This window comes from Harpia harpyja, chromosome W (genome assembly GCF_026419915.1).
Source record: "Harpia harpyja isolate bHarHar1 chromosome W, bHarHar1 primary haplotype, whole genome shotgun sequence".
In the NCBI taxonomy this organism is placed as follows: Eukaryota; Metazoa; Chordata; class Aves; order Accipitriformes; family Accipitridae; genus Harpia; species Harpia harpyja.
The window spans coordinates 33,024,145-33,050,464 of NC_068968.1; the positions used below are offsets into that span (position 1 = coordinate 33,024,145).

A 26,320-nucleotide genomic window follows, 5' to 3' on the forward strand; every position below is an offset into this window, starting at 1 on the left:
AGTAACATAGCTATAATATCATTAAAGGTGTGCAAGAGCCAGACACTAATTTTCCTGTCACCACCTGGTAGGTTAGAAAAACCACCTTTTGGATTGTGGATCTGTCTGCTGACAGATAAGAGTCAATGGAGAAATAATTGGTCTGGAGGCAAGCTACTGCCAGTCGGTTATTTCATAATGCAAGTCAACGCCTCCATCTAAGTTCTTACTCATTAAAAGGAAAATTCTAGATATCATTTATACTTCAGGTTACGTGGAAAAGGTAATACTGTCCTTATTGTAAAGGCAGCACACACTTCAATAATTATCAAGTACAGACAAGCTTTAAGCATATCCAGAACTGTCAGTAAAAACTAACCAGAGTTCAAGGGGTTTACGTGACATCACTAGCTAGTGCTAACACCAAAAAAGATCACAATAAGAATCTCTATGGAAGAAGAGGCATTTCCACAGAGGAATCAATTTTGAATATTCAAGTGCTATATTAAGTCTAACTTAGCACTTTATCTGGTTATTAGCTGTTCAGGGAGCAGAGCAGTTGCACAAATTCATTTTCTAACGCACATCTCCATAACCTACTTTCTTCCAGGCCCTTATTACATTGCTTCATCACCTCTCACGTCTTTAAAAGGCAACTTTCCTCCCCAAAGAGTAAGTCTGGATTGGTCTCTGAAAACCAGCTAATTACTACACAAGCATCAATGTCCGATACTGCTTTCTCCAGTACATCACAGCTGCTTCTTTTTATGATTTGATATTGCTTGTTTCCTAAATACTCTGCCTTTGTTTCCTTCAGTTTCAGAGGGGAGTTCAGCTTTTCACAGAACTTTGAAAACATAGTACCGCCTCAGCGCCTACAACTGTCTACACATTTTATTTTCACATAAACTTCATTATAAGTATCTTGAAGTTCTTCTAAAAATATGAATTCATGCATGCATCTTTGCAATAAATGATTGTATACAGTATTGTACTATTCAGCTAAGGAAGCATCAGACTAAACATATCAAAACCAAAAAGTGTGCAGTAAATTGCACACTTCTCCCAACATTTAAATACTTTCTGGTACAAAAATTGCTTCCTGATTGCCCAGCTGGGCAAAACCAAATTAGTTTAGAACCACTACAGATGAGCACTAACTTTTTGTTCACATACATAAGATGCTTTCCATAAATAGTCTGGTATTAATATTTAAAAACCATTGATATCAGCATATCCAAAGAGCATGTATAGCGTATATATTATCTGACAACGCCACTAGCATACACAATCCTTTTTCCAAATATTAAATCATAGACCCATAGAATGGTTGAGGTTGGAAGGGACCTCTGGAGGTCATCTGGTCCAACACCCCTCCTCAAACAGGGCCACCTAGAGCCAGTTGCCCAGGACCATGTCCAGACAGCTTTTGAGTATCTCCAAGGAGGGAGAGTCCACAACCTCCTTGGGCAACCTATAGAATCATAGAATCATTTAGGTTGGAAAAGACCTTCAAGATCATCGAGTCCAACCATCAACCATGCCCACTAAACCATGTCCTGAAGTACCCCATCTACTCGCTTTTTGAATACCTCCAGGGATGGTGACTCAACCACTTCCCTGGGCAGCCTATTCCAATGTCTGACAACCCTCTCAGTAAAAAAATTTTTCCTAATATCCAACCTAAATCTCCCTTGCCTCAACTTGAGGCCATTTCCTCTTGTCCTATCACCAGCCACCTGACAGAAGAGACCAGCACCCACCTCACTACAACCCCCTTTCAGGTAGTTGTAGAGAGCAATAAGGTCTCCCCTCAGCCTCCTTTTCTCCAGACTAAACAGCCCCAGCTCCCTCAGCCGCTCCTCATAAGGCTTGTGCTCCAGGCCCCTCACCAACTTGGTTGCCCTTCTCTGGACACACTCCAGCACCTCAATGTCTTTCCTGTAGTGAGGGGCCCAAAACTGAACACAGTACTCGAGGTGCGGCCTCACCAGTGCCGAATACAGGGGAACAATCACCTCCCTGCTCCTGCTGGCCACACTAACCTGTGCCAGTGCTCAGTCACCCTCACAGTAAAAAAGTGTTTCCTGATGTTCTGTGTGTCCTGATCTCTAGGGAACAGCTTCATGCAGCTCTAATCAATTATTAAATGTGCTTACTCTTGGTTTTTACAAGTGAGTTTAAAACCAGTATTTCACAGTAGTTTTGGAACTATATTTTGCATCAAACACCACAATAAACTTGTCACCAAATTGCAAAAACTTCAAAGTTTCTTCCCTTGCTAAAATTAATCAAAATCCATTCCTTTGAATTCAGCAGGGACTAAGTAAGCGTTCATGCCCAGATTCTCTGTTTACCTTACAAAGCTTCCATGTACATAGTGTGAAGATCTACATGCATATATACATATATCAATTATATACAGGAGAAAAGGAAGCATGTCAGAATGTCTTGCCATTGCTAATTCACTTCAAGTACAAGGAAAAAGTAAGATGTCAGGGTTACACAGCTATCCAAACAAAGGAGACAACGGCTGCCCTTGGTGTGTTATCAGGAGAGCTAATAAAACCGGCTAGCAGGCAGAGCTCAGCCTCTCTGGCTGTTGTCTGCTAGAACCTTTGAATCCTATGTTTTTGTCTCTGGTCTTGGGCCTGCCCTGACAACTAGCTTGGAGAGAACTTCCCCACTGGGAATACTGGGTGAAGATGTCTGGTCCCCAAGCCCCTGCAGGTGCATCTGCAGAGGATGCTGTGGAAGCTCTGCAGTGGTGTATGGAGCGAATACAACAGCTTGAGTCACAGTATTCACGGGAACTGGGATCGTTACTGGGTGAGATATGGGAGAAGACGCAAGCCTTGATAGAGCAGCTCTGTCATCGTGTAGAGGCTCTAGAAAGGACAGGCTCTGCTTCACCTCCCTCAGTCACCTTCACAGTAAAACAGTGTTTCCTGATGTTCAGACAGAACCTCCTGTGTTTCGCTTTGTGCCCATTGCTTCTTGTCCTGTCACTGGGCACCACTGAAAAGAGCCTGGCTCTGTCTTCTTTGCACCCTCCCTTCAGGTATTTGTATACATTGATGAGATTTCCCCCCCGAGCCTTCTCTTCTCTTGGCTAAACAGTCCCAGCTCTCTCAGCATTTCCTCATAAGAGAGATGCTCCAGACCCTTCATCATCTTCGTGGCCCTTCACTGGACTCTCTCCGGTATGTCCAGGCCTCTCTTGTACTGGGGAGCCCAGAACTGGACACAGGACTCCAGGTGTGGCCTCACCAGTGCTGAATAAAGTGGAAGGATCACCTCCCTTGACATGTTGGCAATACTTTGTCTAATGCAGCCCAGGATACCATTCGCCGCCTTTGCAGCAAGGGCACATTGCTGGCTCATGTTCAACTTGGTGTCCACCAGGACCCCCAGGTCCTTCTCTGCCAAGCTGCTTTCCAGCTGGGCAGCCCCCAGCATGTGTACTGGTGCATGGGGTTATCCCTCCTCAGGTGCAGGACTTGGCACTTCCCCTTGTTGAAATGCATAAGGTTCCTGTCAGCCCAGTTCTCCAGCTTGTCAAGGTCCCTCTGGATGGCGGCATGACCCTCTGGTGTATCAGCCACTTCTCCCAGTTTGGTGTCATCAGCAAACTGGCTGGGGGTACACTCTGCCCCATCATCCAGATCATTAATGAAGATGATGAACAGGACTGGATCCAGTATTGACTCCTGGGGTACACTGCTAGTCACTGGCTTCCAACTAGACTTTGCGCTGCTACTGATCGCCATCTTCTGGGGCCAGCCATTCAGCCAGTTTTCAGTCCACCTCACCGTCTGCTCATCCAGCCCATACATCAACAGCTTCTCTATGAGGATCTTATGAGAGACAGGGTCAAAGGCCTTCCTGAAGTCCAGGTAGACAATATCCACTGCTCTCCCCTCATCTACCAAGCCAGGCATTTCATCATAGAAGGTTATCAGGTTGGTCAAGCAAGACTTCCCCTTGGTGAAGCCAGGCTGACTACTCCTGGTGATTTTCTTGTCCTTCATATGCCTGGAAATGGTTTCCAGGATTAGTTATTCCATCATCTTCCCAGAGATCGAGGTGAGGCTTACCGGCCTGTAGTTCCCTGGGTCCTCCTTCTTGCCCTTCTCAAAGATAGGAGTGACATTTGCTTTCTTCCAGTCTTCGGCCACTTCTCCCAACCGCCATGATCGATCAAAGCTAATCAAGAGTGGCCTAGCAATGACATCTGCCAGCTCCCTCAGCAGTCGTGGGTGCACCCCATCAGGGCCCATTATGTATGTCCAGTTTGCTTAAGTATTCCCTGACCTGATCCTCTTCCACCAAGGGTACATCCTCCTTGCTCCAGACTTTCCTTCTGGTCTCTCGGGCCTGGGATTCCTGAAGGCCAGTCTTCCTAGTAAAGACTAAGGCAGAGGCAGTGATAAATATATATTTATTTGTTCTGCAAATCAACAATACACAGATTTCTATGAATTGAAGAATGATGTAAGCTATTTGGAACAGACAGAATTATTTTAAAAAAACAGTAAAGGATACACTGCAAAGGCCAAGACAAGCAGACACCACACTACACTGATATTCATTTCTTGTGAGGGCTTCATGATACTGCAATAGGCTTCAGTCACCACATACACAACTGTAGCTGCAGCAGTGAAATCCACCAGCCACTGATATTCAGGAAAATAATGCAATGCTGAAAAATACAAGTTTGCAAATCTTAAAAGTACAATGATATTTTAAGGCAATTACCGACATATGCAAAAAGGGATGAAAATTAAAAATTATTTTCAAATAATTGAGGACTAGATCCAATCTAGATCCAGATTATCGAAGTTAAGAGCCACTTATTTTTTCACTCAGCAACCTCTCCTTTTAACCTGAACTTCACTCTTCACCTCTGTTGCTTGATACTGGATTACCACTCAGTAATTTATAAGGTTACAAGATTTTACTATTTTATCATCTCAGCTTTTATGCATTAACCTGCTAATTTAAAAAATCATGGCTAATTTAGATCTCAAAATCAAGATAAAAAATGGTTATCCACTGAAGTCTAGCTACAATTATAGGTAAAAGAGTTTTGATTCTCTGTTTAAGATTAAAAGCTCATTGACAATCATTTAATGTACTGTATATAATTGCTTCCTCTTTTTCTTTAAAAAACCCAAAACTTAAAACGTTGATGGTTTGTTCTTCAAGATTTTGATAACATCTCTTGTATAGGAATAACTCACTGTGTAAATGCCATCCTAAACATTCTGGGGAACATACTGTGTTCCATGCAGGTTGGGTGATTTAAAAAGAGAGCGCTTTTCTTTCTCCCATAGATGCTAGAAATTGCAAAGAACAATTCTTGACAATGAAGTGCAGACTGCCCCTCTGTATTGGGTTTGCATGGCAAAGTTTTAGTAGCGGGGGGGGAGGGCTACAGGGCTACAGGGGTGGCTTCTGTGAGAAGTTGCTAGAAGCTTCCCCCATGTCCGATAGAGCCAATGCCACCTGGCTCCAAGACGGACCCACCACTGGCTAAAGCCGAGCCAATCAGCGACAGTGGTAGCACCTCTGGGATAACATATTTAAGAAGGGGAAAAAACTGCTGCACAACAGCAGCCGGAAGAGAGATGAGTGAGAATATGTGAGAGAAACAACCCTGCGGACACCAAGGTCAGTGAAGAAGGAGGGGGAAGAGACGCTCCAGGCGCTGGAGCAGAGATTCCCCTGCAGCCCATGGTGAAGACCATGGTGAGGCAGGCTGTCCCCCTGCAGCCCATGGAGGTGCATGGTGGAGCAGATATCCACCTGCAGCCTGTGGAGGACCCCAGGGCAGAGCAGGTGGATGCACCCGAAGGAGGCTGTGACCCTGTGGAGAGCCTGTGCTGGAGCAGGTTTGCTGGCAGGACTTGTGACACCGTGGGGGACCCACGCTGGAGCAGTTTGTGAAGAACTGCAGCCCGTGGGAAGGACCCATGTTGGAGAAGTTTGTGGAGGACTGTCTCCCATGGGAGGGACCCCATGCTGGAGCAGGGGAAGAGTGTGAGGAGGAAGGAGCGGCAGAGACAACATGTGATGAACTGACCACAACCCCCATTCCCTGTCCCCCTGTGCCGCTGTGGGGGAGGGGGTAGAGAAATCAGGAGTGAAGTTGTGCCCGGGAAGAAGGGAGGGGTGGGGGGAAGGTGTTTTAAAACTTGGTTTTATTTTTCATTATCCTACTCTGATTGGATTGGTAATAAATTAAATTAATTTCCCCAAGTCGTGTCTGGTTTTGCCCGTGACAGTAATTGGTGAGTGATCTCTCCCTGTCCTTATCTCGACCCACAGGCCTTTCGTTATATTTTTTCTCTCCCCTGTCCAGCTGAGGAGGGGGAGTGATAGAGCAGCTTGGTGGGCACCTGGTGGCTAGCCAAGGTCAACTCACCACACCCTCTCAAACACCTTCCTACGTCAAGGAGGTTAAAAAGTCACAGAATATTACTGAGCATTTGTCTTTTGACTACAAGGTATCTGATGTCAAAAACGTGAAATTGGTTGAACTCAGGTATTTCAATGAAAGTCTGATATTTATTTTGAAATAACTATTTGGTTAGATTTAACATATATTTGCATATATAACTTTTTAAAGATACTTAAACCCTACACTGTATCAGTATCTATAAACTGATGCTTGTTTTATTCTCGGGGAGACCCATTAATGCTATTACTTGAAGCAAATAACACTAATTGAAAATCGTGAATGCTTTGCTTACATGCCAGTTTTAAAAAGCTGTGCATTTCTGTTACAGGTCTTTTCAGCACTGTCCTGGATAATTTAAGCTGCAACATCTCCTGCTCAGCACTATGCTTGCTTGCTGTCCTGGTTTCAGCTGGGATAGAGTTAATTGTCTTCCTAGTAGCTGGTACAGTGCTATGTTTTGAGTTCAGTACGAGAAGAATGTTGATAACACTGATGTTTTCAGTTGTTGCTAAGTAATGTTCAGTCTAAAGTCAAGGATTTTTCAGCTTCTCATGCCCAGCCAGCGAGAATGCTGGAGGGACACAAGAAGTTGGGAGGGGACACAGCCAGGGCACCTGACCCAAAGTGGCTAACGGGGTATTCCATACCATGTGACGTCACATCTAGTATAGAAACTGGGGGGAGTGGGGGCGGGGGGATTACCGCTCGGGGACTAACTGGGCATCGATCGGCAGGTGGTGAGCAATTGCACTGTGCATCATTTGTACATTCCAATCCTTTCATTATTACTGTTGTCATTTTATTAGTGTTATCATTATCATTATTAGTTTCTTCTTTTCTGTTCTATTAAACCGTTCTTATCTCAACCCACGAGTTTTACTTCTTTTCCCGATTTTCTCCCCCATCCCACTGGGTGGGGGGGAAGTCAGTGAGCGGCTGCGTGGTGCTTAGTTGCTGGCTGGGGTTAAACCACGACGCTTGCTTGCTTGCTTTCTATATTTATGCATACAATGCATGCATATAAAAATGTGGCTAGGAGGAAAATATGTATCACATGTATACATATCCATATATGACTTCTATGTAACAGAAAAATTGGTTATGTTTAAGGAGTAAAAAATTACCATTTATAAAAAAGCCTATTAACTTTCAAAACAAATGCTGTGTATTTCTGCAGCGTTACTTTTGGTTTCTAAATATTTTACTTCAAAATTTCAGATGTGTGGGTAAAAGAACTAGGTTTCAGTGCTACAGTACATTCCCTATTTCAGAAGAGCAGAAAGTGTGTTTCAACATCTGCCAGTTATCATTTTATTGTACAAAGCTATTTTTATGTCTGTTTCAAATACACTGAGTGATGTGATCCTTTTGGTGTTGTCTCATATTGCTAGGGATGCTTAATGCAGCAATAGATGTGCTTTATGCTGGATTTCACCTACTCATCCTTTTTTCTAATACTGCTATTAAGATGTCACCCATGGAACAACAAAAGAGATTTAGCCCTAATTTTTGCTTTCTCACTTTCTTTCTTTATAATCAGTTGTACTGTTATTCTTTCATTATCTGTTGAAAAAAGATATTCCAGTATTTATTGCAAATAAACACTCGATAGAAAACAACATCAGGATATATTTGTTATAATATGTTGTTGTTTGCATCCACTTATTCTTACCTATAGTGTCCCTTTCAGTCACAGACTTTGTTTCCAGATGAAGATCAATGTCTTTTGGAATGGTTAGGGGCTTGTTTTCAATATGACCATTATATTTTCTGTTAAAAAAAAGTAAATAAATAAAATACACACAGATACAACAAAACTAACTTGTTCATTATATAATAGCATTTCGGATTTAAGTAGTATGCAGACCATTTTTTCCCCCACGTACAAACATTTTCATCTAGCTAGGTAAAAGCATTAATTCAAGTTCAAATAAGCACATACCTTGAGAAACAACCAGGTATGTCAATAATTATTAGCTTTACCTTGCAAGCCTCTGAAATACTACTGTGGTTACACATATAGGTCTAAATGTCATCTATATGTTATGTCCTGAGTACGCATTAGGACAGGATGTGGTGGGCACCATCTACTCCAACACACCGGTTTCCTCTGAAAGGAAGCTTCACTGTTCAGACAGGAAGGAAGCTATAGGGCATGTTATGAAAAATTCACTTTCCTAACTATTATATCAATCAGTCTTTATAGTATGAAAGTGTATTAACTTTGTTAATATATATATTAGTTCACATTATACACTGTGATATAATGAGGTAGCGGAATTTTACTGGAGACTTTGGTATCGTTCATGCTTAAGTAAAACAAACTAAAGGACAGCCTGGCCCTGGAAATAAGGACTTTGCTTCTTGGAAGCTTAGAGCTGTCCATGAAGGATAAAGGATACCCCTGGACAACCAAGATAACGCCAGCATCCTAGCCCCTCTGACACATCTTTGAAACCCTCCCAACGTCGTCTGGCATCATAGATAAGTAACTATAGCAAGACTGACTCCAGGGACGTCTGGATCAATAGACAAGCAGCAAGAATGCTGCAGAAATATAGTTGCTTTGCAAAGTTTTCCTATGATTAGCAATCGGTAGTGTGGGTGTTAGTGATTAGTCAAATCGTGTTGTACCTGAATGTTTGAAGGATATAAGAACCCCGTGTAAAACCACATCCAGGGTGCCCCAATTTGGCTGGGACACTTCATGCGCATGAATATTTACCCTTATAATTCAATACTTTGCGTCCTAGCCTCTCTCCTCGGTTGGCACGGGCCAGTTACGAATTTTTGTGACAGGTGTTCCAACTGGTTCCCCCAGCCTTAACAGTTTATTGATATGACTACATGTACAGTGCAGAACATATCCACCCTGCCATAGAAATACACTGAAGAAAATCAAAGCTAATTTGAGACTTTTCAGTTGAGGTCTAGGCCAGTAGACTAAAAGACAGCAGTGTTAAAGTCTTTGGATTGAAAGTAAGTGAATGAGTAAGACATACTTGGGAGTGTTAATTTATTGATCATTCACTGGAAATAACAAGCAATAATCGATCTCAGAAGATAACCAAAGTTGTTAGGAAAAAATAAATATCAAATTTTCAAAATAGCATTGGGTCCTTTTTTCACAATAGGGTGCTTAGCAAGTATGTCACCAGAGCTGGACTAACCTAGATCCTTGAAAGATCTATCCTACTAGCCATCAAGCAAAGACAAATTTAAGATAGTTTTCTAATCTAAAGGGAAACATGTAAAAATACCATACTTATTTCAGTTCATATCCTGCTTATGAAAATAAGCCCCCAAAAATGTATCACTGTATTAGTAATCCTAGAAAACTAATACAATTTAAAAAGTAATAACCCAGCATGCTCTCTTTGGGCAAAGCAAAGTTAAGTTGGGCAGAGAAAGTTAAGTACATTGTGATGCAGAGGCAGGGTTCAAACCTGCGTTCCAGGTTTTAACCACTCCCGCACAGCATGACAGCAATGTACAGAAGCTTCATAAAGAATCACACAAAGATCCATTTACTCCTATCATACTAGGTGGCTACTTGCTTATACAAAGGGAAAGAATAAGGCAAGCAAAGGTTGATCCTTGCACTGCTAAACCCTTCCTGGCTTCCAGCATTAAGCAACTTGGGGATAACCTGAGCCAGGGACTGCAACCTCTGAAACCATCATTTTTAATAAGTGACATGAATTTGTTGAATACCTTTCTGAACCAGCCTGAAATCTGTTGACCTTCAAGGTATCTTGTAGCAGCAAGTTCCACAAGTTGTGTCCCAAATTAAAAAGTGCTTAAACCTACTCTAATTTAATTCAGCATCTCCTTGTATAACACGGCAGCAAGTTTATTACTCCCTATCCACCTTCTTGCAAAGTGGATACATACCTCTAGCAAAACCGTCCCTCAATCAGTTCCTAGACTAGTAAATCTTAGCCTACTCCTCCTTATGTGGAAGCCTTACTTCTAGTCATCATTGTTGGCCTTTTTTAGTTCTACTAAATAGTCTTTGAAATACTGTTACAAACAAAAGTACGTCTTAGAATATAGAATATGAAGTTAGATTATGTTTTCCAATTGGGATAATGCTTTTCCCGGTGATCGCGCGAAGGCCAGCTTGCTTTTGTTCCGTTCCGGTTTTTTAACCCCCTGCTCGGTCTGCGCCAGAGGGGGCAGAGTGTGGCAGAATACACCGCAGATTTCCTGCGCATGTCGTCGGAGCTGAATTGGGGGGGGTGACCTTTTGTTACCCCTCTATATTCGTGGCCTGGCCGGCGATGTTCGTATAGAGGTAGCCCGAAGGCCGGCGCCGGAAGATTTTGCAGGTTGCCTCTAAACGTGCTTCTGAAGCGGAGCAGCTTTTGCGCTTGCCTGGTTCTGCTCCGGTTTCGGGCCCCCGCTCCCTCCCGACTTCCCCCCCCTGCTTGGCGGGGAGGCAGACGCCATGCTGGCGGTGCCGGGGGTGGGGCCCGTGTGGCCGGGACGGGAGCTCGGAACGCGGTGGCTCCTCCCCGAGTCCGCCCTGCCCGCCTCCGCCCTGCTGCTCGCAGCGGGGTGGAACCCATTGCAAATCGGGGCAGAGTTTGCCCAGTCCCCCTCTCCCCCTGCTGAGGACTCTGCCGAGGAGACGGTTGATTTGGCTACCTTTGGGAACAGTTGGGATTTTCCACCGTTTTCCGAATTGTCCCTTTCAGCGCCCGGTATTGTGGGGTCGAGAAACAGCTCCGGCCAGCGCGAGAAGGGAGGTCGCCGCCGGTGTAGATGGGGCGAGCCCAGGTGCCCCGCTCCTCACGGTGTCGGTCTCGCTTCCGCTCCCGGACGGCAGAGCGGTCGCTGCTGAGGCCCTGGTGGACTCTGGCTCTTGTAGGAATATGATTTCTGCAGAGTCTGTAAAAAAGGCTCGTGCGCCAATAGAGCGCCTATCTGTCCCTTGCCCTATTTTTGCTACTGACGGGAAACCCGCCGGCGGTGGTCCCACTGAGTGGCAGACCCCGCTCTTGCAGCTCTCCGTCGCCCCAGGATGTTGGGAGTTTGTTTTTTTCTGTCCCCTCTATGCCCCTTTTATCCAATCATCCTGGGCACGCCTTGGTTAGTCCGGCACGATCCGGTGGTCGGTTGGGCACAGAGACGAATTTACCTTCCTGTGGGTGAAGTGCGGGAGGTGCTACTGCCTCCCGCCGCAGCCGGCGGGGTACAGCGCTCTCTCCCGGCGCCGGTGGCGGTGCTGGCCAGGGTTCCGAGCAGGCCCTAGTGCCCGCCGGGTGTCCTGTGCCGGCAGCGCCAACTCCCCCGAACCACCTGCTGGCCTGTTGGGGGCGCTGCCGCCAGAATGTAGGGACTTTTTGGACGTTTTTGAGCAAAAGCGAGCAGAGACCTTAACCATCACCCCCACCACCCCCCATCGGGTGTACGATTGTTCCATCGAGCTGTTCCCAGACGCTCCTCTCCCTTCGGGCCATATCTGCCCTCTGTCACAGCCAGAGATGGTGGCCTTGAAGGCTTATACTGAGGATGGTTTAGACTGGGGTTTTATTCAATACTCCACTTCCCTCCCTTGGTGCCACTATAATTTTTGTAAAGAAGGATGGAAGCTTGAGGCCACGTGTGGAGTATCAGGGATTGAATGATATTGCCATCAAGAACCCAGTACCCCCTGCCCCTCATTCCTGAGTTGTTGGAGCATTTACAGAGGGCATGCTGGTTTACTTAAGTGGCTTATAAGCTTTTTTGTGTTCATCAGGGCAACGAGTGGAAAACGGCCTTTGTTCACACGTATGGCCATTTTAAGTATGGTGTGATAGCTTTTGGCCTGTGTAAAAGCCCTGAAAGGTAGCAGGGGCATGTCAACAACGTTTTCTGTGACTTGTTGGACAATTATGTCATTGCACATCTGCATGACATTTTAGTTTACTCGAGGACGTGGGAGGAACATGTTGTTCATGTTCGAGAGGTTCTCTCCCGCCTTTGGCGTCACTGCCTTTATGCAAAGCTGGAGAAGTATGCCTTCCTCCAACAGCATATAGACTTCCTGGGTTACTCAATTGCCTCCGAGGGCGTGAGCATGGACATGAAAAAGATTGATGCCTTTCTTTGTTGGCAGTCTCCCTTGACAGTGTGTGGTGTGCAGTGCTTTTTGTGCTTTGCTAATTTTTATCAGTGTTTTACTTGGAATTTTGCTCAAAAGGTTGCTCCGCTCACAGCACTGGCTCATAAGGGTGTCCCTTTTCAGTGGACGCATGAGGTTCAGGGGGTCTTTGATGACTTGAAGCAGGCATTTACGACGGTCCCGGTTTTGGCCCACACGGATACCAGTCATCCTTTTGTGTTGGAGGCAGATGCTTCTGCCCATGCCATCAGGGCAGTACTTTCTCAGCGTGGTTCACTGGATGGACAGCTTCATCCTTGTGTCTATTTCTCCTGCCAGTTGACTGCCGCAGAGCGGAATTACGATGCCTGGGATGAAGAGTTGTTGGCCATCGGGGAGGCGTGTGCTGAATGGAGGCACCTTCTTGTGGGTCCTGCTGAGCCCCCTTTGGTTCTGACTGACCATCGAAATCCGGAATATTTTAGGAATCTGAAGTGCCTCTCTCCCAGTTGGCTTGTTGGGCAACTTTTCGCTCTCGGTTTCCATTTACTGTCACCTACAGGCTGGGTAAACAGAATGGCAGGGCAGATGCCCTGTCACGTCAGGAAGCCTCAGCAGGAGATGCTGAGGCAGATCTGCTCCCCTGTCATTTTTTCCCTCTGAAAAATTTTTTTGTGGCTGTGCCAGCCAATACCTTGGTTCTGTGCATCGGGTGATGGCTGGTGATCCTTTGGCCATGCAGTTTTGGGCAGGGGATACTTCACAGAATCTGCAGGAGAAGGATGGTTGTCTGTATCGCGATGAGTGGCTGTATATCCCTGCCGACCCGCTGCGCACACAAGGTCCTTCAGCGCTGTCATGACACACTGACAGCGGGGCACGGTGGTCATCAGAAGACTGCATCAAGTCACACAGAGCTACTGGTGGCCTATGGTGCATGCTGATGTTGCAAGATACGTTCAGGCTCACGATGACCATGCCAGGGCCAAGAGACTGATGTAGAGGCTACGGGAACTATTACAACCCTTACAAACTCCTGAGCGGCCATGGCAAATTATTTCAATGGATTTTATTGTGGACTTGCCTGTGTCTCAGGGGCATACAGCGAGCGGTGCTTGTGGTGGTGGACTTGTTTACAAAGGTAGCTATTTTTGTTCCACTAAAGAGGCTGCCCACGGCCCCTCAGACTGCACACTTGGTTTTGCAGCTATTTGCTTCACTGTCATGGTCTGCCAGATAGCGTGGTGATGGATGAAGGGGCCCAGTTTACTGCCCAGTTCTTGAGGCAGCTTATGGGCCTGCTGAGGGTCCAACTCCATCTTTCCACCCTTTATCACCCACAGTCTAATGGTCGGATGGAGCAGGTAAACCAGATCCTGGAGCAGTATCTCCACTTATATTAATTAACATCAAGATGACTGGGTCTCTCTGTTACCGTTGGCAGAATTTGCACATAACAGCAGTGTCCACTCTTCCACGCAGCAGACCCCTTTTTATGCACAGTACAGTTTTCATCCCCGTGACCACCCAACTACTCCGGTGGCTGTCCAGGGATTTTCTCCTGAGGACTCCCTTGAGCGGTTGCAGTATACGCATTTGTTTCTTCAAGAGCAGCTGGGAAAAGCAAAGGCTGCTTACAAAGACTATGCAGACAGTCATCGGTGACCAGCGCCGGGCTTCGTGGTTGGGGACTACGTTTGGTTGTCCGGTGAACATGTTTGTTCTGTGCATCCTTCTTCTAAGTTGGACCACCATTACCTGGGCCTGTATAAAATCTGGTTGCATTTTGTCTGCACCTTCTATGGGCTCTCAATATTCACCCATTGTTCACGTCTCCCTGTTAAAACCTGTTCACCCAGATCCCTTCCAGTGGCAACCTCTACCTCCATCTCCAGTTATGGTGCAGGGCCAGAGGGAATATCGTGTCTGGGCTATTTTGGATTCCAGGATATCCTGGGGTACCCTGCAGTATTTGATTGATTGGGTGGGTCATGGCCCAGAGGTTCCTGGGCACCCGTTATCCTGCTAAGTTTGGTCCACTAGAGGATGTGGGGGCACACCCTGGGTGAAGGGGGGAGATAGATAGCGTCAGGGTTACATAGGTATCCGTTCAAATGAGATGATCTTCTGCAAATATTAAGTCTTCAGCTGCCATTGTTGTGTTATCAGGAGAACTAATAAAACTGGCTAGCAGGCAGAGCTCAGCCTCTCCGAGCTACTGCCTGCAAGAGCCTTTGAATCTTATGTCTCTGTCTCTTGTCTTGGGCCTGCCCTGACAAGCAGCTTCTTCGGAGAACAGAGGTATATCCACTGACTGAAAATTAAGGTTATTATACATCCTATTGTTACAATAGCAAAGTAAAGAAAGCAGCATTTAAGTCTCCACATTACCATCCTGATTCCCTCTGAAGTTTCATATCCATCTGTCAATAAAATTTACCTTATTACAAACAACTACATACACGTATTAAAACTGTATTTTCTTGGTTAGATATTAATGTACTATGAGAAATACACCAATCATAATAATTAAATTACACTGCGTAGACATGAAAACGTAGCACCACATTTGAAACATTACATGCAAAAGTTTAACAAGTGAAAAAGGACTTAATGCAAATAGGTGAACTGTGATACAGTTTTCTACCAAGCTTCAGAGTAAATTTTTCCAAGATTACAAAATTTAAGCTCATATGTAAGTATGCATTAACATGCCATACTTCCACACAGCAGAGAGCATACGATTACTCTGGTGAAAGTGAGAATATGCATGCTTTGGATGGCAGAAGATTGCCACGGTTGAGGAAAGGCATTTGGTGTAAAGTGCAATTATTATTTGGCAATGCAATTGTGTTTTCCTGTTTAAGGTTCATATTGGTGAAACACATAACTTAAAGTTATAGTTATGCAACTGAAGTTATTTTAAATATGAATAAATATCACTGGTTAAATGCACAGTTATAAATTGTAATACTATTAACTATTTTGCTTCAATTTGTTACAGAAAACTTGGATAAAATGATTTTCTGAATATTAACGAATATTGTGACGTGTAATATTGAAGCATTATATATTAAAGAAAAGGCTTAATTTTTTAGCCCAACATTTGGCAAATAAGGTTGCTACCCACGTAGCTTAAGTAAGAAATTGAAAAAAAATGCTTTGATTTTATGATGAACAGGTTATATGTGCAGTTTATGAATTAACACAGAAGTTAGATATTAAGAATTTTAAGAGATCAGTTTATATTGAAATAAAAAACCCCAAACAAACAAACAAAAAACCCCAAACACAAAGGAAACCACCTATGTCACCAAAAAGCAAGTCACCGGGTATTTGTTTTAAACATAGCCAATTCAGAAATCTTGCATAAACATAGCAAGCTCCACCACCTCAAGCTCAGTCTTGGTTCTTGCCCCAGTTACACTTCTGGTGAGGCTGTTCCAGAGCTTCATGACTGAAGATCTGTTTCCAGCTTAAGTTGATAGACAGCTATCCTATCCTTCTCGGACTCTTTTTGCTAGGTTAAACAAGGCAAGCTCTTTTAGCCTCCTCTTGTAAGATAGGTTTTCTGTTTCCTGGATCATCCTAGCAGTCCTTCTCTTCATCTGTTTGAGTCTGAATTCATTTTTCTTGAACATGAGTGATCAGAATTGTACACAGTAATCCAGATAAAGTTCTACATCAGTGGGCTTGTGCAACAGGATTAACACTTCCCTCTCTCTTTACTGGAAATACCTCACCTAATGTATCCTAGGAGCACATTTACCTTTTTCACAGCTGCATAAGAGTGGCGGCTCACAGTTCAACTAATATACTCAAATCTTTCTCACCTTGATTCAAGAAGAAGAGCTTCAATCGTACATAAGATTCCTTATTCTCAGTCTTCATCTAAATGAATAGATTCATTAAGAAAATTCTTGCCATCAAATTAGCAATGTCACAGACCACTTTTGGAGACTGGGAATTACCCAGTTCTGTACAATTTGGGCATGTTAAGCTCTCTGTTAAACCAAAAGAACGCAGTTCAGTACAGAGCTATGGTAATCAAAGCAAGCAGGGCAATAATATGCAAGAAATTTTAGACTCACACAAACCAAAAGTTTGCCAGTAAAGTTGTTATATGGATTAAAAAACCAACAAACAAGAAAAACACCAAAAACTTAAAACAAGTTTTTACCTATCTTTTTTGCTCTTGCCTCTTTGTTTCCCTGCAAGAAGCCTTAGATCTTCTTCAGTAGGATGCCGGTACCATTGTAAACTAAAGAAAAAAAAATCTCAAGTAAAACAATGTCAGTATGAGCAATTCAGAGTGCTTTTTAAAAAGAAAACTATATATCAACACCCATACATACACACATTAAACCATGTCATTTGCAGCACCTAACCAGAATACCTTTGTGTTAAAGTACTAACACTGTCTCAGCTGATCAATTACAGCTAAACTTCAATTCCCTTCAGCATAAAAGACACTTGCTCATAATTAGAAAGGTTTGCAACTATCAACACACCATTCAAGTGAAAGCACTTGTGCTTCTTAAAACAACAAATTTTCAAGTTGTCATCAACCACGGCAGAAAAGGCTGTACCTACATTGGAAAAAGGTCACTATATCATTACAATTACCTATGAGAATCATGTTCTAAATGATTTTATTAAGGATAACTACTCTTCTCTTTTTTGAGTAATTTAAAAAAAAATGCAACAGCTATTATGGAATAACCATAACCAGTCTTTTTTCTTACACAGACCAGATCTTAACATCTACATTCCTGTCCTAAAAAACACCACAGTGATATCATAGAATCATAGAATCATTTAGGTTGGAAAAGACCTTCAAGATCATCGAGTCCAACCATCAACCATGCCCACTAAACCATGTCCTGAAGTACCCCATCTACTCGCTTTTTGAATACCTCCAGGGATGGTGACTCAACCACTTCCCTGGGCAGCCCATTCCAATGTCTGACAACCCTCTCAGTAAAAAAATTTTTCCTAATATCCAACCTAAATCTCCCTTGCCTCAACTTGAGGCCATTTCCTCTCGTCCTATCACCAGCCACCTGACAGAAGAGACCAGCACCCACCTCACTACAACCCCCCTTCAGGTAGTTGTAGAGAGCAATAAGGTCTCCCCTCAGCCTCCTCTTCTCTAGACTAAACAGCCCCAGCTCCCTCAGCCGCTCCTCATAAGACTTGTGCTCCAGGCCCCTCACCAACTTGGTTGCCCTTCTCTGGACACGCTCCAGCACCTCAATGTCTTTCCTGTAGTGAGGGGCCCAAAACTGAACACAGTACTCGAGGTGCGGCCTCACCAGTGCCGAGTACAGGGGAACAATCACCTCCCTGCTCCTGCTGGCCACACTATATCTTCAACTCTTACTAGAAAGAAGAAAAACAAATGAACAGCACAGCTTACAAAAGCATAGATATTTGTAAATTTAAGGTATTTAACTGTAGGGTAAAAAAATATTTGTACATTGGGTTTACATGGGGAGATTTTGGTAGTGGGGGGGTGGCAGCACAGATCTGCAGGGGTGACCTCTGTGAGAAAGCACCAGAAGCCGCCCCCATGTCAGACAGAGCCAGTTCCAGCCAGCTCCAAAACAGACCCACCACTGGCCAAGACCAAGCAGCGACATTGGTAGCGTCTCTGTGATAATGTATTTAAGAAAGGGTAAAAAAAAAACCGCTGCCCAGGAGCTGTGGGAGAGAAGTGGGGGGGGGGGGGGGGGGAAGAAAAACAACTCTTCAGACACCAAGGTCAGTGAAGAAAGAGGGGGAGGAGGTGCTCCAGGCACTGGAGCAGAGATTCCCCTGCATCCCATGATGAAGACCATGGTGAAGCAGGTGGTCTCCCTGCAGCCCACGGAGGTCCACACCGGAGCACATATCCACATTGCAGCCCGTGGAGGACCCCTAACCGCAGCAGGTGGATGTACCCTGAAGGAAGCTGCAGCCCGTGGAGAGCCCACACTAAAGCAGATTTTTCTGAAAGTCTATAGCCCATGGGAGGGACCCCACGCTGGAGAAGGGGAAAAGCATGAGAAGGAAGGAGCAGCAGAGATGAACTGTTATGATCTGACCGCAACACCCATTCCCCGCCCCCCTGCGTCGCTCAGGGCGGGGGAAGGAGGTAGAAGACTCATAGGATGGCTTGGGTGGGAAGGGACCTTTAAAGATCATCTAGTCCAACCCCCCTGCCATGGGCAGGGACATCTTTCACTAGATCAGGTTGCTCAAAGCCCATGGGAGGGACCCTACATTGGAGCATCGGTAAGATGGTGGTAAGCAATTGGGGTTTTTTGCATCACTTGTTTTCATTGGGTTTGGGTTTTTTTGTTTGTTTTTTTTTTTCTTTTTTCTTATTAAACTGTCTTTATCTCAACCCACTAGTTTTCTCACTTTTACCCTCCTGATTCTCTCCCCCATCCCACTGTGGGGGGTGTGAGCAAGCATCTGCATGGGGCTTAGCTGCTGGCTGGGGTTAAACCACAACAAGGTATCTCAAGAGTTTAAACAGTACTGTGAAAGGAAACTACATGTGTTCCAGGAATTATGAAAACTGAAATCTAATATGAATACAATGGACCTCATTCCAAGACCCCCATCTCTGTCCATGACATAGGAGAGGAATCTGATATATTCTGGATTGCCCCTCATCCTCGGGGCAATACTCAGTGCTTAACTGAGTCAATAGTGTCTTAAAATCACAACAGGGAAAAAAAAGTGGAGAACCCAAATCATAAGGTGGAATGGGCCCAACACTATTATGCCTAAATCCACTTTTGCCCAAGTTTAAAAGTCAACAGTAGAGGAAAAAAGAAGACCAGGGACTCCATACAGATTTAAGAGCTTACCTTGAGGTGGACAGATTTGAAAACCTTGGCCTATAAATCTCCCTCTTCATGTTTCTAACTCCACACTGGTCTAATATTTACCCCCTAAGCAAACTATTTACATTGCTAATTCAGATACATTGCAATTTTGTTTGTTTAGCAGTGGAAACTTAATTTTAAAACCTTTTTAATTGAATGACCTGCTAGAAGTATATTAAAGTGATTTCATTATTTTAAAATTTCCTAAGGAAAGGTCATTTACACAGTGATCATTTTTTCACGTGCAACAGCACTAGCCATTTTTCAGCATTCAGCTTCTACTGTTCCCTTCTTCCCTTGCACTCTTCCACTTTTAATTTTACACTAGGTAGCAGACAGATTTAAGAGACACTGTAACCATGAAATCTAGTCAAGTCATTTTAAATGTAGTTTAAAAGTCTCAGATTTTATACTTGAGAATTCCATGGCTTTACCTTTTTTTCTCTTGCCTTCACTGTGAAACCTCTTAAGCTCCTCAAAACTGATTATAGCACAGAAAGGGGGGTGGGGAAGGGAGCAAGATAAACCTGCAATAAACTGCTAATATACAGACAAACAACTTCTCTTTAATCATTCAATGACAGTAATGGGGCTTTCTGTGTCAACATCCAGGAAAAACCTTCTTAGGCAGAAAGAAAACAAGCAATGAATACCTGGAAGTTCAGATGTATTATTCATGAGCAGTCTCATGCCACGGTAAGTCTTGGGTGTGTCCTGCGATGACAGCATGGCAAAAAAGCACAGCGGCTCTAGACTGCCGAGCACCCCCTGAGCTAGGCTTGCTTAACTTGAGGAGAAGATCTATTAAAAGCCTTGTGGAGGGCAGGAAGGCAAGGAAGTGCATTGGCCTAGAGTCAAGTGTCCAGGTAAGATTTGCTCTTGTATTAAGTACTTAAAAATCCTTTGTTTTCTGTCAGAATGTGGATAGCTAGACTATTAGGGCTAAATCTTGTCATGGAAAAACTGGAATACAATTTAGATCAGGTCAGAATAGAATCAGTGTATTTACTATAGCTATAGGAGAGAACACAGAGCAGCAGAGTAATGGACTCTGCTGATGTGAACTCTGTCCCTGTAAAGTGAATACAAGGCGTATATATACTTAGAGATGCTATGCATAAGACAGATAACAGGATGTGAGTTATACATATCTGTTACATACACAAGGCCACAGAACTGCTCAAGGCCGGTCTGGAGTCTGCTTTCTTCAGTGCAGGGACTAATTTATCATGAAGGTTACACAGTGATTATTGTTTCAGGAGACAGGGTGAAAGCAGTCAAGAGGCCCACTTAGGCCTTAGCATTTCTACTTCCACAATCCCATACCGAATACTTGTGTTCTAGCCTAGTTTTGCCTGAAGCCCCATTTACCTACATGCTCCTTTACTTCCTGCTGTAAAGGTTTAACTACAGCGTTATATAGCAAATTCATTCCCTTGTCAGTAAACACGGAGATGAAATGGTGATGAATTTATTTATTTATTTATAACACGCTCCCAATTGATAGCATATTTCCATACATTCTGTATGGTATGTCTAAATATTTTGATGGTTTTAATATTTTGTACCAGCCGTGGAAACTGGTTTGCTGCTAGGTGACTGTAAAAGTGAGATTTGGTAAATAATTATTAGAAATCTTATACTAACACTATGATTGAAACAATAGACAAAAGTATAGCCAAGCAATTAACTAGTAGAGGTAGTTACTCCTAAGTTTGGCAGTTCTTGGCTCTTATGACTAGATGCTCCTGTACGCTAGATGAGAACAATGTTGAAACTGACCACATGTGATTGAAACTGCGTTAAGCTTCAAGATCAAAGAACAAGGACAAGAACAAAGACTTCAAGGACAGCCAGCAAGAACTTCAAATGGGTCGGTGGTCGTAAAAGCAGCCCTTCGACTCAAATGGATCCTTCATTGCGCATGATCGGATGTAGGCAGTACTAAGATAATCAGTTATAATCATTTTTATGTGTATGTATACTAATCTGATTAATATGCAATTAGTTATTCTATATAACCTGTTAGTGCTAAAGCTGTGGTATGCACGCTAGGTGGAACTATGCCCCGCGCATCCAGCGCTGCAATAAAGAATGCCTGCTTTCTAAAACTCCAAAACGAGTCTTAGAGAGTTTCTTCGACCGGCTTTTCGGTATCACAGTCAGGAAACTCCTTTGAGACAAGAAGCCATTTATATACATAGAATTAAATCAGAATATAAATACTTGTAATTTTTTTATTCTTTTTCCAGAGGCCACTTTCATAATCACAAGCTCATGAACCAAGCTGCATGCTTAGCTATGATGTGATACTGACTGTGGGGATTGCCTCCTAACATGAAATGTTGTCATGGTTTAACCCCAGCTGGCAACTAAGCACCACACAGCCGCTCGCTCACTCCCCTACCCAGTGCAATGGGGGGAGAATCGGAAGGGTAAAAGTGAGAAAGAAACTCGTGGGTTGAGATAAAGACAGTTTAATAATTTAAAAGAAATAATAATTTTTTTAAAATTGTAAGAAAAAGAGATAAAAAAATAACAAAGAGAGAGGAAAATAAAACCCAAGAAAGACAAGTGATGCAAATGAAAACAATTGCTCACCACCAACTGACTGATGCCCAGCCAGTCCCCGAGCACTGGACCCCTGCCAACCTCCCCCCCTAGTTTTATTGCTGAGCATGACGTCATATGGTAAGGAATATCCCTTTGGTCAGTTGGGGTCAGCTGTCCTGGCTGTGTCCCCTCCTAACTTTTTGTGCACCTCCAACCTACTCGCTGTCAGGGCAGTGTGAGGAGCAGAAAAGGCCTTGTGTGTGTGTATTGGCTTTGTGTGGCAAGGTTTTGGTAGCGGGGGGGGTTACAGGGGTGGCTTCTGTAAGAAGCTGCTGGAAGCTTCCCCTGTGTTCGAGAGAGAGCCCATACCAGCCGGCTCAAAGACGGACCCGCCGCTGGCCAAGGCTGAGCCAATCAGCGATAGTGGTAACGCCTCTGTGATAACATTTTTTAAGAAGGAAAAAAAGTTGGGACAGATGGAAAACGGCAGCCGGAGAGAGGAGTGAGAACATGTAAGAGAAACAACCCTGCAGACACCAAGGTCAGTGAAGAAGGAGGGGGAGGAGATGCTCCAGGTGCCGGAGCAGAGATTCCCCTGCAGCCCGTGGTGAAGACCATGGTGAGGCAGGCTGTCCCCCTGCAGTCCATGGAGGTCCACGGTGGAGCAGATATCCACCTGCAGCCCGTGGAGGACCCCACACCGGAGCAGGTGGGTTCCCGAAGGAGGCTGTGACCCCATGGGAAGCCCGCGCTGGAGCAGGCTCCTGGCAGGACCTGCGGATCTGTGGAGAGAGGAGCCCACGCTGGAGCAGGTTTTCTGGCAGGACTTGTGACCCCGTGGGGGACCCACGCTGGAGCAGTGTGCTCCTGAAGGACTGCACGCCGTGGAAAGGACCCATGCTGGAGCAGTTCGTGAAGAACTGCAGCCTGTGGGAAGGACCCACGTTGGAGAAGTTCGTGGAGGACTGTCTCCCGTGGGAGGGACCCCACGCTGGAGCAGGGGAAGAGTGTGATGAGTCCTCCCCCTGAGGAGGATGAAGCGGCAGAAAATAACGTGTGATGAACTGACTGTAAACCCCATCCCCCTGTGCCGCTGGGGGGTTGGTAGAGAATCCGGGAGTGAAGTTGTGCCCGGGAAGAAGGGAGGGGTGGAGGGAAGGTGTTCTGAGATGTGGTTTTATTTCTCATTACCCTACTCTGGTTGATTTGTAATAAATTGATTTAATTTTCCCCAAACTGAGTCTGTTTTGCCCGTGACGGTAATTGGTGAGTGATCTCTCCTGTCCTTATCTCGACCCACAAGCTCTTTGTTATATTTTCTCTCCCCTGTCCAGCTGAGAAGGAGGGGGAGTGATAGAACGGCTTTGGTGGGCACCTGGCGTCCAGCCAGGGTCAACCCACCACAATGCTGTGTAAGCACTGCTTGGCAGTAACTAAAACATCCCTGTGTTATCAACACTGTTTTGGTCACAAATCCAAAGCATAGCCCCATACAAGCTACTATGAAGAAATTTAACTCTGTCCCAGCCAAAACCAGTACAAGTGTATTGACCATTACTCACACCACAGAATTCTTCGTTGCAAAAAACAAGACACCATGGTTATGGTTGAAGGCAGTGCGTAAGGAGCTGTCTTTGTTCAGGGAGCTACTTCAGCACGTGGCTACGTTTAAGCCCACTTTCCTCATCCTCTTCATTTCATTGGTAACTTACCCTTTCCTCAATGCACTTGTATGCTTCAGGCTTTGATTTTATTATATTTCACAGCAACCAGCAAAACACGTTTGCTTGATTCTGCTTCTAAAACCCAGTATTTTCACACTGATGTTGTCATCTGGCATTTTTATTTGAATATAAAATGATGAAATCATTAGTAAATAAATATGTTCAGCATCTACCAGTTACACTTTCATCTACAACAGAACATCCTTTGAAACACATAAGCACTGGCAGACAAAATTTCTTTCAGTGTTTTGGCAATTTTATTTTTTATTAAGTATATGAAACATCTGTATGTGAAATGTCTACACCATAGTAATTTTCTTAGACGTAATAGCCCTCTCACAGCAAAGGGCTTGCAAAAAGATAACCTTTTACACTTTTATGCAGTTGAATCACAAGAAACAGTAGAAAAAAAAGCAGGATTTAGAAACTAAATACAAATTGAAGAAAGATATTTTATGTAAGCAGTACATGACCTGACCACTTCAAAACTTATTTCTCAGTATTTTGGAGGGATTTAAACATAATCTAGTTTGAATGTTAAACAGCAGAAATACTAGTAAACCCACTTTTCAGTATGGAGGACCAAATCATAATGGAGGAATACAAGAGTGAGTGTTTAGTGCACAACCCTTCTCTGCCATAGCTTGCAGCTGATAAGCTCTCCACCAACTTTCAGGGCACTTCTTCCTGTCCTGCTGAAGAGCTGCTGATATACTTAACATAGGACAGCATCAGAAGCATTAACAGCTAACTGGGCATATTTACTCCTATTTAATGCCTTCCACAGAAGGCTATTTCCTTCTTTGCTACAGCTCTGCAATAGAGAGAAAAATATCTTTAACTTTTTGTGTTGTTGAAAAGATAAGAGAACACAGATCAAAAGCATCATAGTATTCAACATCTTGTCAAAATAAAGACCATTCCACTGAAAGTAACTATTGATTATGTAATATCTTTTTTTTTTTTTTTTTAGTCTAGAATAGGCTTTGTTTTGCATGGATGCAAACATCAGGAAGTTGTGGACAGAGATTGGAGGCTTTTATGAATGGCAACAAAGCTTGACTTCACACACTTTCACCAAAGGATAAATTTATGCTGCAGGGTGGCTTAAGCATGTTTCACCTCCTGCAATAGCTCACATTCTCTAAAATGTACAAGAAAAGCGATTTCTCTAGCGAGAGTAAAGAGATGATAAATTATGCTACCTTGTAAGAAAAAAAAAGGAATTTGAGTAAAACAAAGATATAATTCTTTAATAATCAAACTCAGAATAAAAACAGGCAAAAAACCCAGCACATAACTAAGAGGAAGCATAAAAAGGCTACAACAGGCAGATAGGAACAAAACCAAGAAAGCTAAAAATGTCTAAGGGACAAAGGAAATAAAGAAATATGAATAGCAGTCTATTGCTTAAAAGGGAAATTAAACAAATAACAAGCTGCTGGACTGCTCCTTAACTTTTTTGTTTCATTTTTTTCACAATGACAGGCCAGAATATAGAAAGAAAAGACTAAAGAATATTAAGAGAAGTTACATGCATTTAATCAGGAGGGCTTGATGAAATTCACTTGAGTACTTACTACACTGGCTGATAGTGTCACCACACAATTATTGATCAGCTCCAAGAACCTCATGGAGAAAAGGAAGTTTCATGGGGCTGAAGATGGGGAAATATAGAATCATAGAATGGTTTGGGTGGGAAGGGACCTTAAAGATCATTTAGTCCAACCCCCCTGCCATGGGCAGGGACATCTTCCACTAGATCAGGTTGCTCAAAGCCCTGTCCAACCTGACCGTGAACACTTCCAGGGATGGGGCAGCCACAACTTCTCTAGGCAGCCTGTTCCAGTGTCTCACCACCCTCATCATAAAAAAAAAAAAAAATTATTCCTAATGTCCAATCTAGACCTACCCTCTTTCAGTTTAAAACCGTTGCCCCTTGTCCTGTCACTACAGGCCCTGGTAAAAAGTCTCTCTCCATCTTTCTTATAAGCCCCCTTTCAGTATTAGAAGGCTGCAATAAGGTCTCCCCAGAGCCTTCTCTTCTCCAGGCTGAACAACCCCAACTCTCTCAGCCTTTCTCCACAGGAGAGGTGTCCCATCCCTCTGATCATTTTTGTGGCTCTCCTCTGGACCCGCTCTAATAGGACCATGTCTTTCTTGTCCTGGAGACCCCAGAGCTGGATGCAGTACTCCACGTGGGGTCTCATCAGAGCGGAGTAGAGCAGGAAAATCACCTCCCTCGACCTGCTGGCCATGCTTCTTTTAATGCAGCCCAGGATACAATTGGCTTTCTGGGCTGCAAGCGCACACTGCCAGCTTATGTCCAATTTTTCATCCACCAGTACCCCCAAGTCCTCCTCTGCAGGGCTGCTCTCAATCCCTTCCTCCCCCAGTCTGTACTGATACTGGGGATTGCCCTGACCCAGGTGCAGGCCCTTGCACTTGGCCTTGTTGAACCTCATGAGGTTCACATGGGCCCATTCCTCAAGTCTGTCAAGGTCCCTCTGGAGGGCATCCCTTCCCTCTAGTGAGTCAACTGCACCACTCAGCTTGGTGTCATCCTCAAACTTGCTGAGGGTGCACTCAATCCCACTGTCTATGTCATTGATGAAGATATTAAATAGTACTG

At 44.1% G+C, this 26,320-nt stretch overlaps 1 protein-coding gene across 1 annotated transcript in view; it reads right to left on the reverse strand.

Moving 5' to 3' along the window:
• The window catches only part of LOC128136197 (transmembrane protein 161B-like), a 63,615-nt gene that overhangs the window by 10,446 nt on the left and 26,849 nt on the right, over positions 1 to 26,320 (reverse strand). The window contains exons 3-6 of the mRNA XM_052775393.1: positions 16,714 to 16,794; positions 11,093 to 11,335; positions 8,115 to 8,212; positions 4,525 to 4,681 (exon numbers count right to left, since the gene is read on the reverse strand). Of these exons, the coding sequence (XP_052631353.1) occupies positions 4,525 to 4,681; positions 8,115 to 8,212; positions 11,093 to 11,335; positions 16,714 to 16,794 (579 nt within the window). The remainder of the gene's footprint in view (positions 1 to 4,524; positions 4,682 to 8,114; positions 8,213 to 11,092; positions 11,336 to 16,713; positions 16,795 to 26,320) is intronic.